Source organism: Protopterus annectens, chromosome 10.part0 (genome assembly GCF_019279795.1).
Source record: "Protopterus annectens isolate FY-2018-M chromosome 10.part0, PAN1.0, whole genome shotgun sequence".
In the NCBI taxonomy this organism is placed as follows: Eukaryota; Metazoa; Chordata; order Ceratodontiformes; family Protopteridae; genus Protopterus; species Protopterus annectens.
Window position 1 is genome coordinate 1,435,306,326 of NC_056744.1, and position 23,257 is coordinate 1,435,329,582.

The window sequence follows — 23,257 nt, forward strand, 5'->3', positions numbered from 1 at the left end:
GGACAATGGATTTGTAACATATGCCAGCACAGCTAGCTAGAATTTTGTAAATTATGTCATTTTATGTTAAACTGATTTGTACAGATGCTTCTGCTGAAAATGAGTTTGTGAGGTTTGCTTGTGTTAAAATGTATCAGCAGTGTGCCCTGCTGGAAGAAAAAAAGATGTACGTGCATTATTGTAACTGTTTAAATGTATACACTGTAACAGACCAAACTGTACCACAGCACAGCAGGTCACCCAGAGGTGTAGTCAAGAACACAAAGGAGAATATTAAACTTATTTATTAAAACACTTAGAAGGATTGAGCGCCTTCGTTAAAAAACTTCTTCAGAATCAATATCTTCTTCTCTTTTGGCAGTTCCCATTAGGAGTCGCCACAGCAGATCATCTGTTTCTGTTTCTTCCTGTCCTCTGCATATTGCTCTGTCACACCAACCATCTGCATGTCCTCTCTCACCACATCCATAAACCTTATCTTAGGTTCATAGGTTCATACTAGGCTATCTACCCTGGGGCAATTATAAGCCTAGCCTGATTCTGTATGGCTTATGCCACCCCTTGATTCGAGTATACTGTGCCCTTTTTAAGGTTTAGTTTACTGTGCCTCTGTCTAATAGTGACACAGGAGTAATCCCAGGGACAGACCTACGATCCCCCATCCACCTATCGAGATTCTTCTTGAAGAGATTCAGTGAGGTGTTCTGCCTCACATGAACTGGAATTCTATTCCAGAGCGAAGGGAGCCTCTGGGTTATGAACCTGTCCCTCCAGCAAGTTCTATTTATTTCTGTGCTGAGGTTCAAGTCCCTCGAGCGTGTGGCTCTAAGGGATTTAGATTTACTGAGGTGGAGCATGTCCATTAATTCTGGATTTGACATAGCTTTGTATGTCCGGCATAGATTGCCTCGAAGTAGGCGGTATGCAACTGAGTAGAGCTGGAGTTTTTTTAACCAAGCAGCATATGGCATCTGTTTGAGACCCTTGATCCTCTTGGTGAGATACTTTTGGGGTCTTTCTAATTGCTGCAGGTGTCGGGTAAGGTACATCCCAAAGGGGCATTGTATTCTATGATGGGCCTGATGAGGGATGAATAAAGGGGCACGATTACCTCTCTTGATCTAGATGTGAAACCCTTTGTGATGAGGTGGGCTATGTAGAAGGTCTTTCTAACCACTTTGGCAATGTGGTTTTCAAAGGAGAGATTGCTATCAACTTGGGTCCCCAGGTCCCTAATAACTTTCTCTGTACTTAATGGGTTTCTGCCTATGTGATAATTTGTGGGCACATTGTTTTTGTCAAAGGGTATGACTATACATTTTTTGGCATTTATCTTTAAACCATTGCACTGGCACCAGTTGTCTGTCTCTGTGAGACCTTTTTGAAGGATGTTTGTGTCAGCTGTAGAGTTGATTATGGCGCCCAGTTTGCAGTCGTCTGCGAACTTGGTGAGCCATAGTCCTCCCACGTTTGCCTGTACCTCGGAAAAGTATATACCGAACAAGAGTGGTCCCAGGACAGAACCCTGTGGGACGCCACTTGTGACCGGTTTCGAGTCTGACATGGCTCCAGCAACTCTCACTCTGTGGGTTCTGTCTTTGAGCCAGTTTGCGACCCATCTTGTGACATAGGGGTTTATATTTAAGCTGGATAACTTATCTATGATGCCCGAGTGAGGTATTGTGTCAAATGCCTTTGCAAGGTCCAGATAGGCTGTGTGGACTACCTTCCCTTCATCTATGGCTTTGGTGACTGTTTCGAAGAAGTCAACCAGGTTCAAAAGGCAGAATCTGCCCTTGACAAAGCCGAACTGGGTAGGATCTAGTGTCTGTAGGTCCCCAATGTCTCTGTTTATGAGCTTTATGAGCTCCATGATGATCCTCTCCATAGCCTTGCAGACTAAGCTAGTCAGGCTTATGGGGCGATAGTTTCCAGGGTCCGTAGAGGCTCCACCTTTGTGGAGTGGGACCACTGTTGCTGTATGCCATTCTGTGGGCACATATCCTGTAGTGAGGCTGAGATTGTATAGCTATTTTATTTGAGGGATTAGTTCCTCTTGGAGTTCATGTAGGACGCAACCTGGGATGCCATCTGGTCCCATGGAAGCAGTGTTTTTTGCTTTGGAGAGGGCACCTGAGCATCAGAGATGTTTGGGAGGCAGCCCTCTGCTGGGATAGATACTTGCTCTTTTGGGGGGGGGTGGAGAAGTTTGCACTGAACCTGTCTGCCAGGATATTGGCGATGTCTGTGGGTTCAGTGTATTTTTTGTCATTTAGAATCAACTCAGAATAAGTCTGGGAGTTGCATCCCAGGTTTCTAACATAACTGAAAAAAGCCTTATGATTGTCTTTGGTGTCCTGTGCAATTTTTCTCTCGAAGCTGGCCTTGGAGGATTTTATGAGGGATCGTAATTTTTTGCTAGTACTGATCAGAGATGCCTTCCCTATTAGGGATTTTGCTCTATCATGTAGTAGCTTCCTCCTTCTGTTGTACAGTTTATTTATGGCAGGGGTCCACCAGACTGGACACCTGCCTTTGGATGATTGGGTCTTGTTTTGTTTGTTTTGTTTGGGAAAGCATGATCCATGCATTCCTGGAGATGTCCGTAGAATGCGTTTATATAGGATTCTGCAGTTTGGGCCGTAGTTTCCACTGGCCCTGGGGCCTTGAAGGATTCCACTTTGGTTTTGAGAAGTGAGAAGTTCGCTTTTGAAAAGTTTTTCACTGTGGTTTTCTGGGCTGGGGGTGGGGTCGGGATGTGGACATCCAGTGAAATTAATTTATGGTCTGATCTTACCAATGAGGGATATACTTCTGGTGTGGAGCATAGAGTCCCCATGTTGGTAATGATCAGGTCTAGTATGTTGTCCCCTCTTGTGGGAGTAGTGACTAGTTGTTCCATAGCATTTGAGTTAATAATTTTAAGGAACCTTTGGGCTAAGGTGCTGGGGCACGAGTAGTGCTCCCAGTCAGTGTTTGGGTAGTTGAAGTTGCCCAATATAATGGTGTTCGGAGAGATCTCCATGTTCTCCAATGTTTTAAGGAAAGCCGAGTGGGATTCCTGACTTTGAGAGGGTGGTCTGTAGGATGCTATAAACTGAAAAGCAGTCTTGCCCACTGTTAGTTGCACATGGATGGTCTCCGATACTTCGTGCAATGCCACTAACCTAGAGGTGTGGATATCCTTGATAAATATGGAAACTCCCCCTCCTTTTGTGGTTCGGTCCGGGTTTTGGGGCCGAAAAGCATGATATGAGGTATAGCCTGGTAGTGCTGGGGTGCTCTCTGGAGCCTTGAACCAGGTTTCTATCACTGCACAGATATCGATGTTCTCCATACTGAGGAGAGCTTCGAGTGCATGCATCTTGAGGTTAAAACTTCTGGCGTTTAGCAGCATTACCCTTAGTTTCTTGTTCCTTGTGCTGTCTATGGGGGTGGGTTTGACTTTTGAGCCTTGCCTAAAAAAGGCACTATGGGGGTGGCAAGAGCCTTTGCCAATATCCGAAAACCCAGTGGTGACAGGTGCAAGCCATCCCTAGCGAAGCAACGTGGCTTGTCGAGCATGTCATCCCAGGCTGACAGACACTGGATCCCCTTTGAATGACACCAAAATTTTAGCCAGTTGTTAAAATCGATCATTTTGTCTTTGTACTGTGGCATCATTCTAGGTGAGGGTAAGATGCTGCTCAAGGTCAGGGTCATACCAGCCTGGGCTACATGATCAGAGAGCTCCTCTATGTCTCTCTTCATGTAGTCCAGGGAGGTACGTCTCAGGTCATTCACACCAGCATGTACAATGACTGAGTCATATTTGTATTTGCTTTGGAGTGACCTGAGTGCTTGCGTTATGTGGCGGATCCTAGCACCCGACAGGCAGCTCACCGTGACCTTCTCTTTATTCATCCTGGTGAGCGGGACATCAGTGTGTCTGACAATAGTCACCTATTACAAGAGTATCAGGTGTGTTATTCAGCCTTAAGGGCTGTGGCTGCTTGGCACACTGACTTTGTGGGCTATGTGTTGTGCGTGTTTTGTTTTGAGGTAGCGTTTGTTTGGATGTCTGCTTTGGAGGTCTCTGTTGCTTAGGTAGATTTTTATTTAGAGCCTCCGAGTATGTTTTTGTGTATTTATGTGTTTGGTTCGCTGATGTGGTGGGACTATGTGATACTGGAATTGTGTTGTGTGAGGTTACCTTCTCCTCCTGACTGGTTACACCAGTTTTGAGATGAGAGAGCTCAGCCTCCAGTTTGGCTAAATAGTTGCATCTCTCACATATATTTGAACCTGTTTGGAGGAGGAGAGGGTTGTCCGTGTACATGAGACAGGTGTAACATTGCCTCAAAATTCCCAGATTCACCAGCTGAACTGGAGAGGAAACCACTGACTGACCTTTGGACATGCTAGAGTGATATAGGGAAACTGAATTTAAGACGGACCAATAGAGGATAGGGTAATCAGAGAGAGTATAAGAGTAAGTAGTGCTTATGGTTTAATAGTGCTAACTTGTAGGATTACTTAATTGGACCAGTGAAGGGCCTTAGAATGAGAATATGGTGTTTAAATTGAGAAGAGAGAGCAGTTCCAAGGGAAAAAGTGAAGAGCAGACTTTGTGGAGCTAGGAATAGTTTAAACCCAATTAGGCGGCGCTGCCCGCTGTTGCGCTATGCACAAAAACACGCAAAAGAGGGTTTTAAGAGAGGAAGATGAAGGAGTTTTGGAATTGACTCAAAATGGCCAATAAAACTACAGTTTCAATTCAGTAACCACTCCCACAGGGGTAGGCAGGCTGCTCAATGTTTTTCACTGCCACTGATCAACAGAGAGACTTCCCTTTAGCCCAAGCAAAAAATGGCCTCACAGAAACTTACAAACAGTTCAAGAACAGCAAGCCTGTAACTGAACTTTTTTAAATCTCAGAAAAGTGGGAAAAAAGCAAGATTTTTTTTGTTTTTTTCATAGATAGCAGAGGTTCACAAGTATCAACAAGTTATAACAGTGCAGTAAATGACCCCACACAAGAGTGCTAGGCCAAAGACAGATAAAATGCAAGTTTTGAGAAAAAATCGATTTTAAAAATAAGTGCAAACAGGAAATTCAGTAAACAGCTCTAGGTTGTGCTCTAAATACAGTTGCTAATGCAGAAATCAAGTTTAACAAGCCAGAAAATGCTCAAAATAGGCGGCTATGCAGAAAAACTTAGCAAATAAACAGAGGAAAAATACTTAAAATCTCAAAAGTGGCTCCTTTCTTCTCTCAGCGTTTTCTTCTCCTGGTGGGTGCTTCACCAACAGCCAACAAGCCTGAAAAGATGCCAAAACCACGAGGCAACCAGGTTTTAAGAGAGGAAGATGAAGGAGTTTTGGAATTGACCCAAAATGGCCAATAAAACTACAGTTCCAAGTCAATAACCACTCCCACAGGGGCAGGCAGATTAAAGGAGATTAAAGTCTCAGCAGCATTCTGTGTTTGGTCTGACAACAAGTATCACTTACCCATCTTGCCTTGTTCTATTCAGTAATTAGGAACAGTAATTATTTTAGTCAGTCAGGATTAGATAGTTGTTGCATCTTTCGGCTTTTCCCGGTTAGGGGTCGCCGCAGCGGAACTCCGGTCCGCTAATGATTGGCCTTCCTCTTTTCCTCTTACCTGGCAGTTCCATCCTTAGCATCCTTTTCCCAATACACCCAAAATCCCTCCTCAGCACATGTCCAAACCAATGCAATCTCGCCTCTCTGACTTTGTCTCCAAACCATCCAACCTGAGCTGACCCTCTAATGTACTTATTCCTAATCCTGTCCATCCTTGTCACACCCAGTGGAAATCTTAACATCTTTAACTCTGCCACTTCCAGCTCTGACTCCTGCCTTTTTGGCAATGCCACCGTCTCCAACCCATACAACATAGCTGGTCTCACTACCCTCTTGTAGACCTTCCCTTTCACTCTTACTGGTACCTGTCTGTCACAAATCACTCCTGACAAATCTTCTCCACCCATTCCACCCTGCCTGTACTCTCTTCTTCACCTCTCTTCCACACTCACCATTACTCTGAACTGTTGATTCCAAGTACTTAAACTCATCCACCTTCGCCAAATCTACTCCCTGCATTCTCACCATTCCTCTGTCCTCTCTCTCATTCACACACACATATTCTGTCTTAGTCCTGCTGATTTTCATTCCTCTTCTCTCTAGAGCATATGTCCACCTCTCCAGGGTCTCCTCAACTTGGACCCTACTCTCACTACAGATCAAAATGCCATCTGCAAACGTCATAGTCCATGGAATTCATGGAATTCTTCAGAATCGATATACATAACCAAAAAACATCCTTAAATACCTTTCCCCCTGTAATTACTTATCAAGTAAAATCTCACCCTTAATACATTAAATTCAACATTTCAAAATTTCTAAAAAAAAAAAAATTTGAGATGTTGACTTAAATGCATTAATTAAGGGTGAAATTTTATTGGATAAGTAATTACAGGGGGGAAGATATTTAAGGGTAGTTTTTGGTTATGTATATTGATTCTGAAGAAGTTTTTTAATGAACGCGCTCAATCCTTCTAAGTGTTTTAATAAATCAGTTTATTCTCCTGTGTGTTCTTGGCTGAACCTCTGGGCTGACCTGCTGTATTGTGGTGCAGTTTGGTCTGTTATGGTCTTGTGATTACATACATTATACTGGAAGTGAAGAGGTTAATCTTAATCCACTTGACTTTACAAAATATTCTTGAAATTAAAGTACTTTATGGGTTAAGCCATAAAGATGTTATCCCACAGTTTTGAATGGAGCCAGAGAAGCAATGTCTGTACTAGAGAATAGGTTGTAGCTCCTGTAGGAAGAGTGAAATAGTTTCATGGCTTTATGACTTCCAACAGCTACATCACATCTGTGCAATGCTGTGTGTATCGTAGCACATAGGTGCTAAACCCTGCTAGATTCTAGTGATGGGAGATAGTGCAGGAAACAGAGTCAGATGACCAGATATATATGATGTCATTCTGTACAGAAATAATGTTTTAATATTAGAGGAGATTAAAGTCTCAGCAGCATTCTGTGTTTGGTCTGACAACAAGTATCACTCACCCATCTTGCCTTGTTCTATTCAGTAATTAGGAACAATAATTATTTTAGTCAGTCAGGATTAGATAGTTGTTGTGTCTTTCGGCTTTTCCCGGTTAGGGGTCGCTGCAGCGGAACTCTGGTCCGCTAATGATTAGCAGTAGATTTTTACGTGCCAACTTGCCAGGTCTGACGCATAACCTTCAACGAAGGTACGCCCATTCACGCATGTCTCCACACAGAAGACGCTCTAGCTGAGAATCGAACCGGACAGTGTCTTACTATGAGGCGACAACGCTACCGCAGCACCACCACCACCGCATAGTGAGACTAGCTAAATACTGTTTTTTCTTTAACTGTGTGAAACTTTCCATCAGTGTTATTTTTAATATTCCCTGTTTCTGAAACTCTGGTATTTAGTAGAAATAGATAATTAGTATTTTCTTGTTCTTTTATTATTGTTAAATATATTTAAACTTTTCATTGTGGCTGGTCCCTTTTTAGAAAATATTTAAGTTTTGAAAGTATTTGTATATATTTGTTTGGTGATAACTTTGACCACTCCTGAAAGCCTTGCTGTTTGCTCAACATGACCGTTTATATTAATTTCACTCAGTATAATTGGGTACCCTTGTAAGAGCCTTAAAGTAGCTGGCAAGGGTTCTTGGTGGCAGTGATAACTACCTTATAGTTTGGGTAGAAGGGAGCACAGCAGGTGAATCTGTGCCAGCCTTTCCCAAGTGGGTGTGTGTGCGTGTGTTCAAATCAAATCCCAGAGTGTGTGTCAGCTGCTTGGATCAGGGATACAAAGCACTGGTTTCACAGAGAGCATGTGGGATGACTTAGCCTGGGACCCCAGCTAAGGACTCAACTTTAAGCTGTACCAGTGTGGAGTCTTATTGGAGACCTGGAGGGAGACAGATGTAGAGAGAAACCAGCCCCAGGACTCAGCATGTTCCTTGGGTGCCCTTAAGGGAAATTGTGCTTGATGCAGAGAGATCTGCATTTGGAAGTACGGAGGCTATCCATTTGTATTCCAAGTGAACATCCCTCTCCAGTATCAGTGGTAAGGATTCAGGCTCCTTGATTACTGGCTGAGCGTGGGATGTCACATGGATTATCATTGTTCTGTTAATGTCGTCAAATGTTTGCCCTCTCTTCCAAAATCACATTGATCCATATCTGTCAATTTTGGAAATTGTTTTTACATTCTTGGCCATTATGGACATAAACACCTTAAAGTCATGGTTTAAATTGAAATGGACTTATATGAAGCTGGATCTGATGGACTTTTGCCATCTTTAGGCATTACACCCATCATACCTTTTTTCATGATGTTGGTGGTTCTCCTCCTTTTAAAATACTGTTAACCAAAACCTTCCAGATCTTTATCACCTTATTCCTCCTAGCTTCCACATTTTCACTGGATACCATGTACTCCTGGAGACTTTCCTGCAGATTGGTTTTACTCACCATTTTTATCTTTTTATTTCATCTCCTCTTGTTTTAACTGCTAATTGTTGAGGCTTGTCTACTTCTGCTCTTGGCTTTTTAAGTCTTCCCTAAATAGTTCCATTTCCCATTTCTCTGCTTTATACAAATGTTCATAAAATGTCTGAAATATCTGTAATATGTCTATAGGATCTCTAGTTAGTTTTCTTGTTATAGGCTGCCCAAGTCTGGCAGCAACACTTTTTACTTTCTGTTGCCTAAGTCATTGCGCCAAAAGTTGTGCTCTGGAGTTATTAGCAAAAACAGTTGCTTAACAGCAGTCTTTCTAAGCTCATGTACATTATCCAGGTACTCCCTTATTTTCTCTTTAGCACTCTGCAGTTGCGCCTCTTCTTGTCCTGTGAGTTTCCCCTCTAAATAATTAGTTGCTTGTTATCCACATCTCTCTCTCTCTTTTATTTCTGCTCTATTTTTAAACTCCACATTCATTGTATTCTACTTACTAACTATGACTTCTGGAGTACTTTCTATCTTCTGTAATAACTCTCAAATAATTTTCACTGCTCGTTCTTTAAATTCCTTTTTTTAATAGGTAGGTAGGGTTGCGCCAGTGTCTCATCTTTACTTCATTATCTGCATTTTTATCTTGATAATTATTGGTGCATGATCTGAAGCAGGTATTGGATGTGTGTCAAAGTTCTGTTTTAAATGCACATATTTCTGTGAAATATAATTTCTCTCCAGTCTAGCCCAGTTACTGTACTTTGGGAGATTATATGTAAATTCTTAGTTGCTGCTACTGAATTCACGTCCTTCTTACCAAATATTTTCATAAATTTCTTCCGAAATCTTCCCTCTTTTCTTATAGTATCCCTTCTAGGTCCCCAGATACAATCCTCATTGTTGCTAATCAAATTCCAGTCCCTTACCTATAAGTAACATTCCCTGCTGAAAGCTGATTTATTTTTAGCCCTTGCCAGTAGTGCACTATTGCCATAAATCTGCCATTATTATATTTCCCTCTTCTATCACTACTGGAGATCCTCTAGCATTTAATATAAATACTCCTCTTTTACTTTGCCCCTGATATTCTGCTGAATGTCCATTCTGAAGTCCTTTCTTTATCAAACTCACATGCTCATTTCTTTCCAGATGTGTATCCTGTAGCATTGCTATTTGCACTCTGCATTTCTTTGTATAATTGTTTTCCTTTTTGTCTATACCTGTGAGACCATTCATATTCATGCTAATATACAAAGTGTCAGCATTATTTCTACCTATTATATGCACCATTATAAAAGTCTTTTTCCAGCTTTTATGTTACATGCACCCACAAATGTCTGTCCAATTAATCCTTTACACAGTTTTTTTATCATCAACATTGGAACTTGTGTCACATTTTACAAGACTTTTTGTTCTCATGAATGCCCTCAAAGAAAAACACACCTCCAGGACCTGTAAACTTAATATAAACACACATAATTATGTACATCTTCAAATAGTGATGTTTAACCCTCATAATAGAAACATTTGTCCCAAATAGACAGATACTAGCACAGGCCTTAACCCAAAATTGAGGTTATCCTTACTAAGATGCTTGTTATTGCATGTGCTTTTACTTACACTAATTGGTGACTGTTCTTATCTTTCCTAGATGTGAAAACAACTTGTATGTTTTCAGAAAACATTAACTTTTAGCCTTGACAAACTGATGTTCTGGCTTACTTCCTTACTATCAGTTTGTCTCTGTGGAAATGTAAAAGAAAAAAAAGTAGTCCTTTGCTGCAGCCTGAACAACAACCAACCACCTCCTACTGAAGGAAAACTTTTCGTTATATGATGTCATATTTACTTGTTTCTACTTAAAACATGTTATTAGATAAAGCTAAGGGCCTTAACACAGACATTCACCTGTGCAAAAGTAAGAAAAAGCATATAAGCTCTACATATATACTTTTAAACCCCATCCCCCACCTCAACAACCCAAGAGTACATCCTATTAACTTGTATGCTTTTGTCTAGCCTTTTTTCTCTTTTTGGATTGTAATGCCAACATTTCATAATACTATAAAAAAAAAGAAAGAAAAATAAGACAAAAAGGCACCTATTCACTTTAATAACTTATGCAAGATCAACTAAAATACTTGTCTATAAAACTGCAATTTATTTTGTGAAAAGTTTTATAGAAATACTGTTAAGAACAGAAATTGTTTTACTTAGTTACGTTTTTCCCTGCACTCCTCCCATCGATGTCCTTCCAGACGTTAATGACATGAAGTAAATGCCTTTTTATTCCACATAGGTTTATCATGATCGACAAAAGTCAACTCTTTCTGCTTATTCTTATACAGCTGTTATTTCACAAATGCAGCTGATGCTTTGCAGTCTCACATTTATTTACTACACTAATTTCCATGTTGCTGTTTTTCCTGTTCATTTCCATCTCCCAACTCCAGATTCCAGTTCAATTCCAAAGTACTCCCAATTCTTTAACTCAACTCCTGTGCTTTTCTCTGTCTGTCAAGCATTTTCCTTTGGAGAAGTAGAAAAGGTTTCACTGGCAAAATCTCTGTGTGTATTTCATGAGAAGAATGAAAAGCAAGGAGTCCACTTCTGCTCGATAATTCACTTTTTGTTGGACAAACTTTTGTATTTCCTCCTTAGCCGGTTCTGCATCAACAAATGATATTGATCCTCAGGGAAAAAAAATATTCTGAAGACAGCTGGAATACAGCGGCTTGAATCTCATGGCTGCCTCTCAACTTTCCTTATAGATTGAATAATTTTCCACAAAAACTCTGTCTCCAACATTTAATACATTGCCCTTTATTCACAGTTTAGTAAGGGCCAGCACTTTCTGCTGGTAATTTGCATCTTACTAATGCAAGTCTTGTCAGCTTTCTCATGGCCAGGTTTGGAGCATACTCATGGATTGCCCTTTCAATTAGCAACTCCTGTTGTTAAGTATCAGTCCATTTGCTTATTTGTGCCTTCATAAACTTAATAGAGTCTGTTCCTTCTAGTTCTTCTGATACAGCAGAAAATCTCAAATTTTGTCTGTGTGCTCTGTCCACTAATTATGCAATTTTTTAAACATCTCTTCTTGAACAGTCTCCTACTCAGCCAGCCTTTTCTTCATTTTGACCTCTGATTTTTGCAGTTTTATCAGCTCATCTGAATGTCTGTTTAAAGCTTCTTCCATTTTTTCCTAGCCTCTGTTTGAGTTGATATACATCAACATTAGCAGTGTTCTTAAGTTAAGGGCTGCCCATTTATAGGACCTTGCACACTGCATAGATTCTTTGGTTTGACAACCCCCTTTCATACACATACACACAATCATTGATTATTTTACACTATCTAGTTTATAAGACTTGGATCAGTTAATCTGGATAGGATTTATTTTATGGGTTGAAATACATAAACCTTTTGACTTCACTTAGACACTAATACAGTGTGTATTTTATTATTTTTCAAAATTACCTTTTATGGAAGGTGGTTTAACTGGTTGGTTTAATATATTTAACATTTTATATTTATATTCTTAATCTAATTGTTATTAGTTCATTGGTTACCCATTGTTGGTTTTATAGTAATAATTTGGTTGCATTATAATACATATTTTTATTTTTTTACTATGATTAGTTAAGAATATTTGAATAATGTATTATTTTAAATGATATGACTTTAAATTTTGATTAGGAAGAGCCATGTGATGTAGATTTTTTATTTAAGGACTGTTGTAGTCATTATTTGTCATTTCGTTCTGAGGAAGCTTGGTATTGACCGAGAGAAAGCGCTCAACGTTTCAGTTTTAGTGGAATAAAGCTGTGTTTGTTCATCGAGACACTGGTATTTCAATTATTACACCCGGGTCCTGTGCTGTGTGGGTTAATACTTGTTCTTGGCTCACTTCTACTTCAGTATTCTGTGAGTTGATATACTCCCTCAGTGTTTCATTTATTTTAATCAGCTCTGAACACATTTCACTTATTTTCTTCCTCTAAATTACTGGAAGCCACGTCTTGCACCAAAGATGAATCTTGAATTACTTTTTGCTGAACAGCTGATAGATTCTGCCCGGTAACCTTTTCTAGGTGATTTTCCAAAAGGCACTAAGCAGAGCTGGGGATCCCAAAATGTACGCTGTGAAGCCAGGTCTGTAGAAAAGCTTTATTCAGTACACTTATTTTAAAACAAAAAAGTCAATAAATTAAGCGCTTTTGTCTCTGCTTATTCAGAGACTTCTTCAGAATACCATACCAAGCTATTCCACTGCTTTTGTATTAACATTTTGAATAAAATGCATACCCCTTAATCACTGCATCAGACCCAACCCAAAGGCACAATCAATTAAATATGTAAATGCTGGCCTCCAAGTAGTGTATTTACTAGTCAGTAACTCAGTTTACTAAAAGGAACAAGAGTTCCTGACCCTTGTCTTTCATTTTTTTTTTCACACTGGGAAATTTGAATTTAAGCTGTTAATTGGTGTGCAACCATTTTGTAAAGCTGAAATGTGATCTCACATTAACCAGTTAAAATTAAGGGCAGTCCTTCTCACTTCCAAAGCCTTGGAGGAAAGAATGCATCTGGGGTCCCCTTCTAATTCTGTCAAACAACCGGTCTTATTGTGTGCAGTACCCGGACAAGCCAGGTGACTCATGGTTGTTATACCTCCTCCAAATGAGATGATTGATATCTGAAAGTAGACCACAGACATGAGGCACCACAGTAAAATTTTCATATCCCAGGTTAATTGATCAGTGAAACACAACAGAAAAAATAATTATAGCATTGTATTTAAGGGGGTAGGAGAGGTCAGTCACTTTGGCGGACATGCATTCAGATAGCTGCATTTCACACAGCTGTATCTGATCCATTGTATTCAGACATATTGTAGTTTTACACACTGCAGCTGAGGAACTGGCTTTACTGCCTGGTTTAATACCCACCAGACTAATCAGGCTTTGGGCATTCATTTTTTTCTTTGTGAGCAGGGCTACTTGTTATGTTTTGGTTAATTTTGGGGTCAAGTAATATAACAGCAGTGAGGTACAAACACGGTCCCGGTACTACGAACTTTATTAAAAGAAAGCAAAAAAAAAACAGATAGAAATACAGTTTAGTAAGCACTTTTGCGTCTTGCCTAGACGCTTCTTCTTTTGAGGGTCAATTGTTCATATTGCATCCATGAGGCTGGTTGTGTACATAATGCTAGTACATGCACTGAGAATGGAAAAATCATTGCAGAAGTTTTAAACTGCATGAAAATTTGAAACAAGCTTTAGAAAATTCCTATAAAAATGTGCAGAGCTTAAGATGGCATTTTGCCCTAATTTCTTTGGTATGGAGTCTTTCAAAGTTTGAGTGGTTAAAATTGAATACATTCAGTATTACTTTATATACCTGAATACATCTGTCCTTTTTTGATGTTCTATAACCTGTTATGCTTAGGTAAAGTGTGCTAAATTCTTTCTGATTGCTGTTCTTTTGAACTTGTTTTTGTTTTAATTCAAAAATTTTCATCACATTTCTGTATGCAATTACAGGCATTTTTTTATGGGTTCGGATCAGCTTGTACTCGTGTTGGTAGTGTGAGACAGCTTTTGAACAACAACCAACCACCTCCTCCACTTTCCTATGTTGACAGAAATTTACCTCTACCAGAACCTGACTATAGGGGTGGAGGGGATGCTGATGACTGTGCCAAAGGACGGTTGCGCATTCGTAACAATAACAAGAACAGAAACGAACATTCATCAAGGAATACGAGTTGCTATGACCATTATGATTATTCAGGGGGAGCTGGCATTTCTGAGCAACCAGAAAACAGAAAAAATTATCCTGACTGCCGTTATCCCAGTCAGCCACCAGGCACAAACGTTCCTGAAGTTATTCCATCAGTTGATGTGCTGTCTAATTCTGGAAATGCCGAAGAGGAATCACATAGTCTAGATATAATTGTAAGTGTTTTTTAATAGCTGTAGACTTTTTTTTTGTAAGTTTATAAAATTGTTGTGATGTAGGCTGTCTTACTGCTTGAACCATGGTAGTTACGACCATGCATAAATGTGGCTTTTGATTTGTTGGTGTGAGGTGCATGCATGCGGGCAGCCCCCAAAGGGAATGATGTGCTGAAAGAGGAGATCAGGTGCAGGGATATAACGTTGCCTTGCTTATTGTTAATTATTAGGTTTCCATCTTTCAGAATAGTTACAGGAACCAAGTGATGCAGTATTTCTCGTGTATTAGACTAACATTTACTTGAGGATTGTTAAGAGGAGCAGTGAACGTTTGTGTTTAGTGTCATAACAAGCTGATCTGCCTGCTTGGATAGAAGAACCTTCCTTCTGCAAAGACTTGTTAGCAAGCCCACAGTACATGTGGTGACCATACGGAGTGCTAAATATATTTCATTTATTCTATTTGACTTAATAGGTGGCACATTGATTCAGTGCTCCCACACAGATCTTGGTTCTGTAGTTCAGTTTTCAGCTGGGACACCATCTTTGCAACATCTGCATGGCTTTGTGATAACTACAGTCTTCACAGTGGTCTGCCTTCTCCCACATCACAAAGACATAAGTAGACTGGAAGTAATGTGATTTGCCTTTAGGTTTGTATGCAGGCATGCGTGTGGGTAGTAGACTTGTTCTTTCCAAAAAATGTATGGTGTAGGCTTATCCACACTTGATACCTTCCCCGAGACCCAACCAACATCTGAAAACCTATGCAGTACATATGCTGTGTTAGTGATTCCATAGTCCAATGTTCAGTTTACTGTGGAGCTCAGTCCAGATAAGTACCTATTGAAGGAATTTTCTTGTTGATATTGGTATAATTTTGCTATAGTTGAAATTTACATTGCATGTTTAAGTAGGTTTGGATGTCTGTTTATGGTCTACTGCACATCTCCCTCTAAGAAAGAAGGCAGATGTTCTTGGGGGTAAACAAATCACACAGACAGGTTTTCATACATTTTGGGCACAAAAGGAAGCATTCTTTGCAAAACATTTGGATAGAAAAAGACTCAAAATTTTTCTCGTACCATCATGGTTTCTTCAAAGTCATCCCTGATCTTGGACTCCCTTCTTAAGAATTGCTTGGAAATACAAATTAAGGGGAAAATAGTCAAGTACTTATAGGTTCATAGGTAGATACTAGGCTATCTGCCCTAGGGCATTTGTAAGCCTAGCCAAAGTGTATTTGGCTTTCACCTCCCTATTAGATTAGCCTACTGTGCCTCTGTATAGTAGGTCACAGAAGGTAGCCCTTTAAGATTAGTTAACTGTGCCTCTGTCAAGCAGGGACACAGAAGAGACCCCAGGGGTGAATTTGCGATTTCCCATCCACGCATCCAGATTTCGCTTGAAGAGTGTCAGCGAGGGGCTTTGTCTAGCATGAATTGGGATTCTATTCCAGAGTGAGGGGAGCCTCTGGGAAATGAATCTGTCCCTCCAGGCATGTCCTATTTATTTTTGTGCTGAGGTTTAAGTCCCTGGAGCGTGTAGCTCTAAGGGATTTGGATTTTTTGAGGTGGAGCATGTCCATTAATTCTGGGTTAGACATGGCTTTGTACATCAGGCATAGATCGCCTCTGAGTAGGCGGTAAGCAACTGAGTAGAGCTGGAGTTTCTTTAGTCGAGCTGCATAGGACATCTGTTTGTGGCCCATGATCCTCTTGGTGAGGTACTTTTGGGGTCTCTCCAGTTGCTGCAGGTGTCGGGTAAGGTACATCCCAAAAGGGGCATTGTATACAATTATGGGCCTAATGAGTGATGAGTAGAGGGGCACAATGACCTCTCTTGATCTAGATGCGAACCCATTCGTGATAAGGTGGGCTATATAGAAGGTCTTTCTAACCACTTTGGCAACGTGATTGTCAAAGGAGAGATTACTATCTACGTGGGTTCCCAAATCCCTAATTATTCCTCCCTACTTAATGGATTACCACCTATGTGGTAATTTGTGGGCACTTTGTTTTTCCCAAAGGGGATGACTATGCACTTTTTAGCATTTAGCTTGAGGCCGTGACTGTGTCTGTGAGACCCTTTTGGAGGATGCTTGTGTCAGCTGGAGAGTCGATTATGGCTCCCAGTTTGCAGTCATCTGCGAACCTTGTCAGCCATAGTCTCCCTGTGTTAGCCTGTACCTCAGAGAAGTATATACTGAATAAGAGAGGTCCCAGAACTGAGCCTTGTGGGATGCCACTTGTAACTGGTTTGGATTCGGACGTGGCACCTGCAATTCTGACCATGTGGGTTCTATCCCTGAGCCAGTTTGTAACCCATATTGTGACATAGGGGTTGATATTTAAGCTGGTAAGCTTATTTATGATCCCCGAGTGGGGTATTGTGTCGAAGGCTTTTGTGAGTTCCAGGTAGGCTGTGTGAACTACCTTGCCCTCATCTATGGCTTTGGTAAGTGTTTCAGAGAAATCAATTAGGTTTAAGAGGCAAGATCTGCCCTTAACAAAGCCGAATTGGGTAGGGTCCAGTGTCAGGAGGTTCCCAATGTCTTTGTTTATGAGTTCCATGATAATACGCTCCATAGCTTTACAGACCAGACTAGTCAGGCTTATGGAGCGATAGTTCCCGGGGTCCGTTGTGACGCCACCTTTGTGGAGTGGGACCACTGTAGCTGTTCGCCATTCTTTGGGTACATGTCCTGTAGTAATGCTAAGTTTGAGCAGTGACTTAATGTGAGGGTTCAGTTCTTCTTGGAGCTTGTGTAGGACGCAGCCTGGGACACCGTCCGGTCCCATAGATGCTGTGTTTTTTGCTTTGGAGAGGGCAGCTTTCACCTGTGCATCTGTGATGTCAGGGAGGTTACATACAGTTGGGTAGGCATTTGCTCCTTTGGGGGGGGAGGGGGGGAGACGTTAGCGCTGAATCTGTCTGCCAGGATGTTGGCTATGTCTGTAGGTTTGGTATATATAGTACCGTTATGCAACAATTCAGAGCATAGCTGGGAGTTTCCACCCATATTCCTGACATAACTAAAGAAGGCCTTGTGATTATCTTTAGTGTCTAGGGCAATTTTTCTTTCGAAACTGGCCTTTGATGATTTTATAAGGGATCGAAGTTTCTTGCTAATACTGATCAGAGATGCCTTCCCTTTTGGGGATTTTGCTCTGTCATGTAGCAGCTTCTTCCTTCTGTTGTATAGTTTATTTATGGCTGGGGTCCACCAGACAGGTCTCCTGTTTTTGGAGAAGTGGGTCTTGGTTTTATTTGGGATAGCACGATCCATGCATTCCTGCAGGTGCTCATAGAATGCATTTGTAAAGGATTCTGCGGATTGGGCTGTATTATCCTCTGGCCCGGGGGCTTTGAAGGATTCCACCTCAGTCTTGAGAAGTGCAAAGTTGGCTTTTGAGAAATTCTTTACAGTGATTTCCTTGGCTGGGGGTGGGGACAGGATATGTATGTCCAGGGAAATTTGTTTATGGTCTGATCTTACCAATGAGGGGTTTACCTCTGGTGTGGAACATAGAGTCCCCATGTTGGTGATGACCAGGTCCAATATGTTGTTCCCTCTTGTGGGAGTGGTGACCAGTTGTTCCATCGCGTTAGAGTTTATAAATTCAAGGAACCGTTGGGCGAAGATGTTTGGTCTTGAGTAGTTTTCCCAGTCAATGTTTGGGTAGTTGAAGTCACCCAATAACATAGTGTTTGGAGAGACCTTCATATTCTGCAGTGTTCTCAAGAATGCCAAGTGAGGTTCCTGTAATAGGGAGGGTGTTCTGTAGCAGGCTACAAACTGAAAGGCAGTTTTGCCCGCTGTTAGTTGCACATGGATGGTTTCCGATGCTTCGTGCAGTGCCACTAACCTGGAGGTGTAGGTATCTTTAATGAATATAGATACTCCCCCTCCTTTTGTGCTTCGGTCCGAGTTTTGGGGCCGAAACACATGGTATGAGTTGTAACCTGGTAGTGCTGGGGTGCTGTCAGGAGCCTTGAACCAGGTTTCTGTTACTGCACAGACATCAATTTTCTCCATAACGAGGAGAGCATCGAGTGCGTGCATCTTTAGGTTTAGACTTCTGGCATTGAGTAGCATTACCCTTAGTTTTTTTATACTTTGGTTGTCTATGGAGGTGGGTTTATCCTTTGAGCCTTGCCTAAAAAAGGCACTATGGGGGTGGCAAGAACCTTGGCCAGTATACGAAAGCCTAAGGGTGACAGATGCAAGCCGTCCCTAGCAAAGCAACGTGGCTTGTCAAGCATGTCATCCCAGGCTGACAGACACTGGATCCCCTTTGAATGACACCAAAACTTTAGCCAGTTGTTGAAACTTATCATTTTGTCTTTATACTGTGGCATCATTCTTGGTGAGGGCAAGATGCTACTCAAGGTCAGGGTCTTACCAGCCTTGGCTACATGATCAGAGAGCTCCTCTATGTCTCTTTTCATGTAGGCCAGGGAGGTACGTCTCAGGTCATTCACACCAGCATGGACAATGACGGAGTCATACTTGTACTTGCTGTGGAGTGACTTGAGTGTTTGCGTTATGTGGCGGATCCTGGCACCCCACAAGCAGCTTACAGTGACCTTCTCCTTGTCCAGTCTGGTGAGCGGGATGTCAGTGTGCCGGACAATAGAGTCTCCTATAACAAGTGTATTTGGTGTGTTGTTTGGCCTTAAGGGCTGTGACTGTGAGGCACACCGACTTTGTGAGATATGTGATTCATGGGTATTGTTGAGGGGTGGCTGTTGCTTGGATATCTGCTTAGGAGGTCTTTGCTGTTTAGGCAGATTTTTATTTAGAGCCTCCGAGTATGTTTTTGTTTGTTTATGTGTTGGGTATGCAGATGCATGAGAGATGTAACAAAGGTATATGACTTCCCTGCTTGGCTTGAGGATGCAGACCTCAACCCACATGGTTTTCATTGTCAGAGACCTCTGGTGAAGCCCATTGGGAAGCAGTTATGCCTGTGGATGAGGACACGTTCCACAGAGTCATAGAACTTTGTGTGGACTTCAGACCTTGCTTTCTTTTTGAGTCACCATGGTTGAAGCACATTTTGTTTTTTGAAAAGGAAAATGGATAACTCATCATTTAGTTATGGCAGACATCCCAGATTGTAGTATGGAAGTCAAAAATCCTGTTCCCAGCCCCTGACCTTAAAGGTTCCAAGCTGACTTAATAAGTAAGGACTATGGCACCTACAGAGTCTTAACTGGAGAGCACCCTCATTACTTGTCTTGAACATACCCTGCAGTATCAGTTACTTTTTTACTTACCTTGTATGACAATAGACCCTTCCCTGTGTTGACCCGCAACCACAACCATCTTCACAATGACAAAATAGTTTTCATTTACACCCTTCATCCCAACTGTTCACACAGTACCACACTGCTGTGGACATCCTGGAACACTCCACAAGTAAAGAAGTAAGACTATGGTACAACTGAATAAAACACCATTCAGCACTCACTCACCATATTATAAGATTGATTTGATTGTAGTAGTCAGTGTAATAGACTTTGAGTTACTCTTCAAATTGTTGTGCTGCAATCTTCCATAGCAAGAATTAGCCCATAATAGGCACAGTTACTTTTATTGTACAATTTCAAAGTTTCTGGCTCGTCTTATGTAATGGGCATCATTTGAATGAATGCTCCTGAATTACAAGTTTAACTCTCCATACTATTAATCAGTGACATGTTAAGAGGCTGAGTAAACCTTGTGAACTCATTTGTACACCTGTGAAGCACAGTCAGTGACCCCAATGAGGACATGGGAGAATAAATTGTCTATTGAGGCATTGAAGATCAAAAGTATTAATGCAGGTAGTCACTATAATCCCTGTTTATGGTTTTCATGGCATTGCTAGCATCCTTAAACCATGATGCCATGCCATGCTGTTTTGCTATATAAAGGTGTGCCATATGTCAGCATCAGTGTATGTGACCACAAGAGGGCAGCCATAGCTCTGTGGAGTGGGACGTGGTAAATGGCCATTGCTTTTAAGGCACTGATGTTAGCAGGCTTCCCAGGTGGTGCAGTAAAGAAAACAAGACCTTTCTTTACCTGATATATAAGAACCACCAGGACTGCCAGATACGGAACTGTTTTGAGGGTCCCCAGCATACATAAATTGGATTCCTGGAACAGTTTTGGCAGGGTGGTATTTAATGGCACTGGCATATCTTGCTTTGGGGAGCAGTTTTGGCACCAATGTTGACCTGAAGAGGTGCCATCCTGAACATCTAAGCATGTGGGAAGAGGGAGTCAGAGAGAGAGAGAGAGAGACGGAGACAGAGGTTTCCTGAAGTGTAAATGTTTGGACCCTAACTAGAGATGTGATTGATAGGTACTGTATTTCTTGTTTATTTTTCAGCTCAGGAGGAAATTGCAGAGAATGCCTTAACTGTATCAGAGGAGAATGGAGCAGCTTTACAGATGAAGTAAGTATGATTTCTTTAGGTGACACCCCACTGGAGCAAGCAGAGCCCATGCCCCAGCTGCACACTACTGAACCGCAGTGCATGATCCAGTGAAAAAAAGTTAAAATAATCCAATCCAAGGCTTTAAAGATTTTATTTTCCTGATCATTGTAATAGAGCATGGGTAGCTAACCCATGTCCTATTATTGTGTAATTTAAGCACTTGCTGTTGATTACCATTGGCAACCAAACGCAGTGCTTTCTCACTTGGCAGTCTGCAATCACTTAATATGACTAGAGACTACTGGCAGCTCTACAATCTAAATGCCTGCAGTACATTGCTAAGGGCAACTGATCTCCGGACTTTTCTGGTAGTTTCTATTCAAGTAGTCATATGACTAGTGACTGCCGGGAATTTTAGAGCTGCAGATCAGTTTTCATTTGCAGGTACATGTGCTTCATATTAAATTATTGAAGTGGGTCCACTGAGATCAGATCTTTAAGTTCTGTTAACAAATTAAAAATAAAATATAAATTCTCGAATGAATCTAGCTAAAACTTTGAGCAGTGTTAACAACAAGCATTTCCCGTAACAGAATATACTTTTTTTTGTTTTTAATTAACTTTTATTGCAGTATGGGAGGATTACTGCATATTTCTGAAATTATTTTCTGGACATAGCCAACACTAATGGGAAGGGGGAAATATGTGGGACAATTTTTAATTACTCTAATTCACTGTAAAAAGCAACAGGTTTTGCTTAAACATGCATTTTCTGAGTAATCATCAAAAAACACATTGTACCACGCCATGCAACTGATTAAAAAACAAATAAAAAAAAGTGGTCGCCTGAAGGAGTCCAAGGATTTTAATAAAAGTAATAACTTTCATTCCTCATTGACTACAGTTTTGTCGAATGAAGTTCTGCTGGATCTGTATTGTATGGTCAAAGAGTCTTTACTTCGAACACATAAAGGTCGATGTAAGGAACGAAAGCAGTAAATGCGAATGGCCACTTCTGTGAATTTTTTCCTAGGGAAAAAATTCACTTGGCCGTAAACAAAAACAACTTTAAAACCCTAATCAAGTGGTGGGCTTCCCCCCCCACACCCCCCTAACTAAATATACCAATTCCGAGATCACTCTACACTGGACAATTCCTAAAGGGCAATTCCCAATAATGGCCAAGCAATTTTTTTCACAGGGAAAAAATTTACGGAAGTGGCAGTACACGGTTTCCAGCCTTCACTCTTTACATGTAGGCATTTAGGTCTTCGAAGAAGGCTTCAAGCTTCTAATATAGACCCAAACTGCTTATATAATGAAATGATCACCGTGTAGTGGTCAACCAGCAAATTGCATACAGTTCTATGTGCAATTAAAGGGTCTGTCATAACATCGAAAGGAACAAATCTCGAACGGCTTAAATATCGAAATTGCCGTTCATCGATTTGTTTCTTATGAGACTGTGGTACAGTAAAGATTGGGAATTTTGCCTTTTCGTCATTGTCATGCGATCTCTGAGTTGGTATATATAATTAGCAGGGGGTGTGGGGAGCACACAGCCTTTGGTCAACTGGTGCCCTAGGAGAAAGGGCTCCGTGGCTCCCCCACTCTGGTCTGCCTTACACCATCCAGATTACTTTCTTCCCTTTTCTCAAAGTTTGTCTTACTGCTCAGCTTTTCCTATATTCATTCAGTACATTTGAACTAGGCCAGACTACTCTAATTAGCTGTATATGCAACAACTTTAGCTGGGGTTCTAGACATTCCGAGGTGCATTTTATATCTTTTAAACAAATTTTTCATGCAATGATGGCCTAAACAATTATGATTAAGGGAAGAAATTCAGTACTGCTCCTCACATTTGTTTTTTCCCCTGAATCCTGTTAATGCAACCTAATTGACCAAGACTACACTGTAATAACTGCAATGGAAATAACTGTTTTAAATGGGGGGTTCTAGATGCTCTGCGTTGTACAGTTTTTTTAAACAACCGTCTGATGTTGCCCACTTCATTCCATTAACCTGGGGATATGGATGTTCTTCGTGTTTCACTGTTGCATTCATCACATTTGGATTATCTGCCTGCAGGTAGCTCTCAGCCGGCCTGAATACCAGATTCTTCGGATTCCTGCATCGGATGCTGTCTCTTCTTCTATGATGTCAGGTCATTAGGGGTATAAAACATGCAGCCCGATGCCATTACATCAGTCATTCTTGCCATGCAGTGCCCAAAGCAGAAGCAGTTCGCAAGTGCCGGTCATCCAATTCCTGAAATTTTCGTTTTTTGAGTTTCAGACCCGAAATCTTCAAAAATATAAGTACCCCGTTGGGGATCCTTTTTT

At 41.1% G+C, this 23,257-nt stretch overlaps 1 protein-coding gene across 4 annotated transcripts in view; it reads left to right on the forward strand.

Annotated features, from left to right (window-relative positions):
• CLCC1 (chloride channel CLIC like 1) overlaps positions 1-23,257 on the forward strand; it is a 1,214,053-nt gene that overhangs the window by 644,163 nt on the left and 546,633 nt on the right. For all 4 annotated transcript variants that reach the window (XM_044086058.1, XM_044086059.1, XM_044086061.1 and 1 more), the window contains one exon: positions 14,067-14,480. In XM_044086058.1, the coding sequence (XP_043941993.1) occupies positions 14,067-14,480 (414 nt within the window). The remainder of the gene's footprint in view (positions 1-14,066; positions 14,481-23,257) is intronic.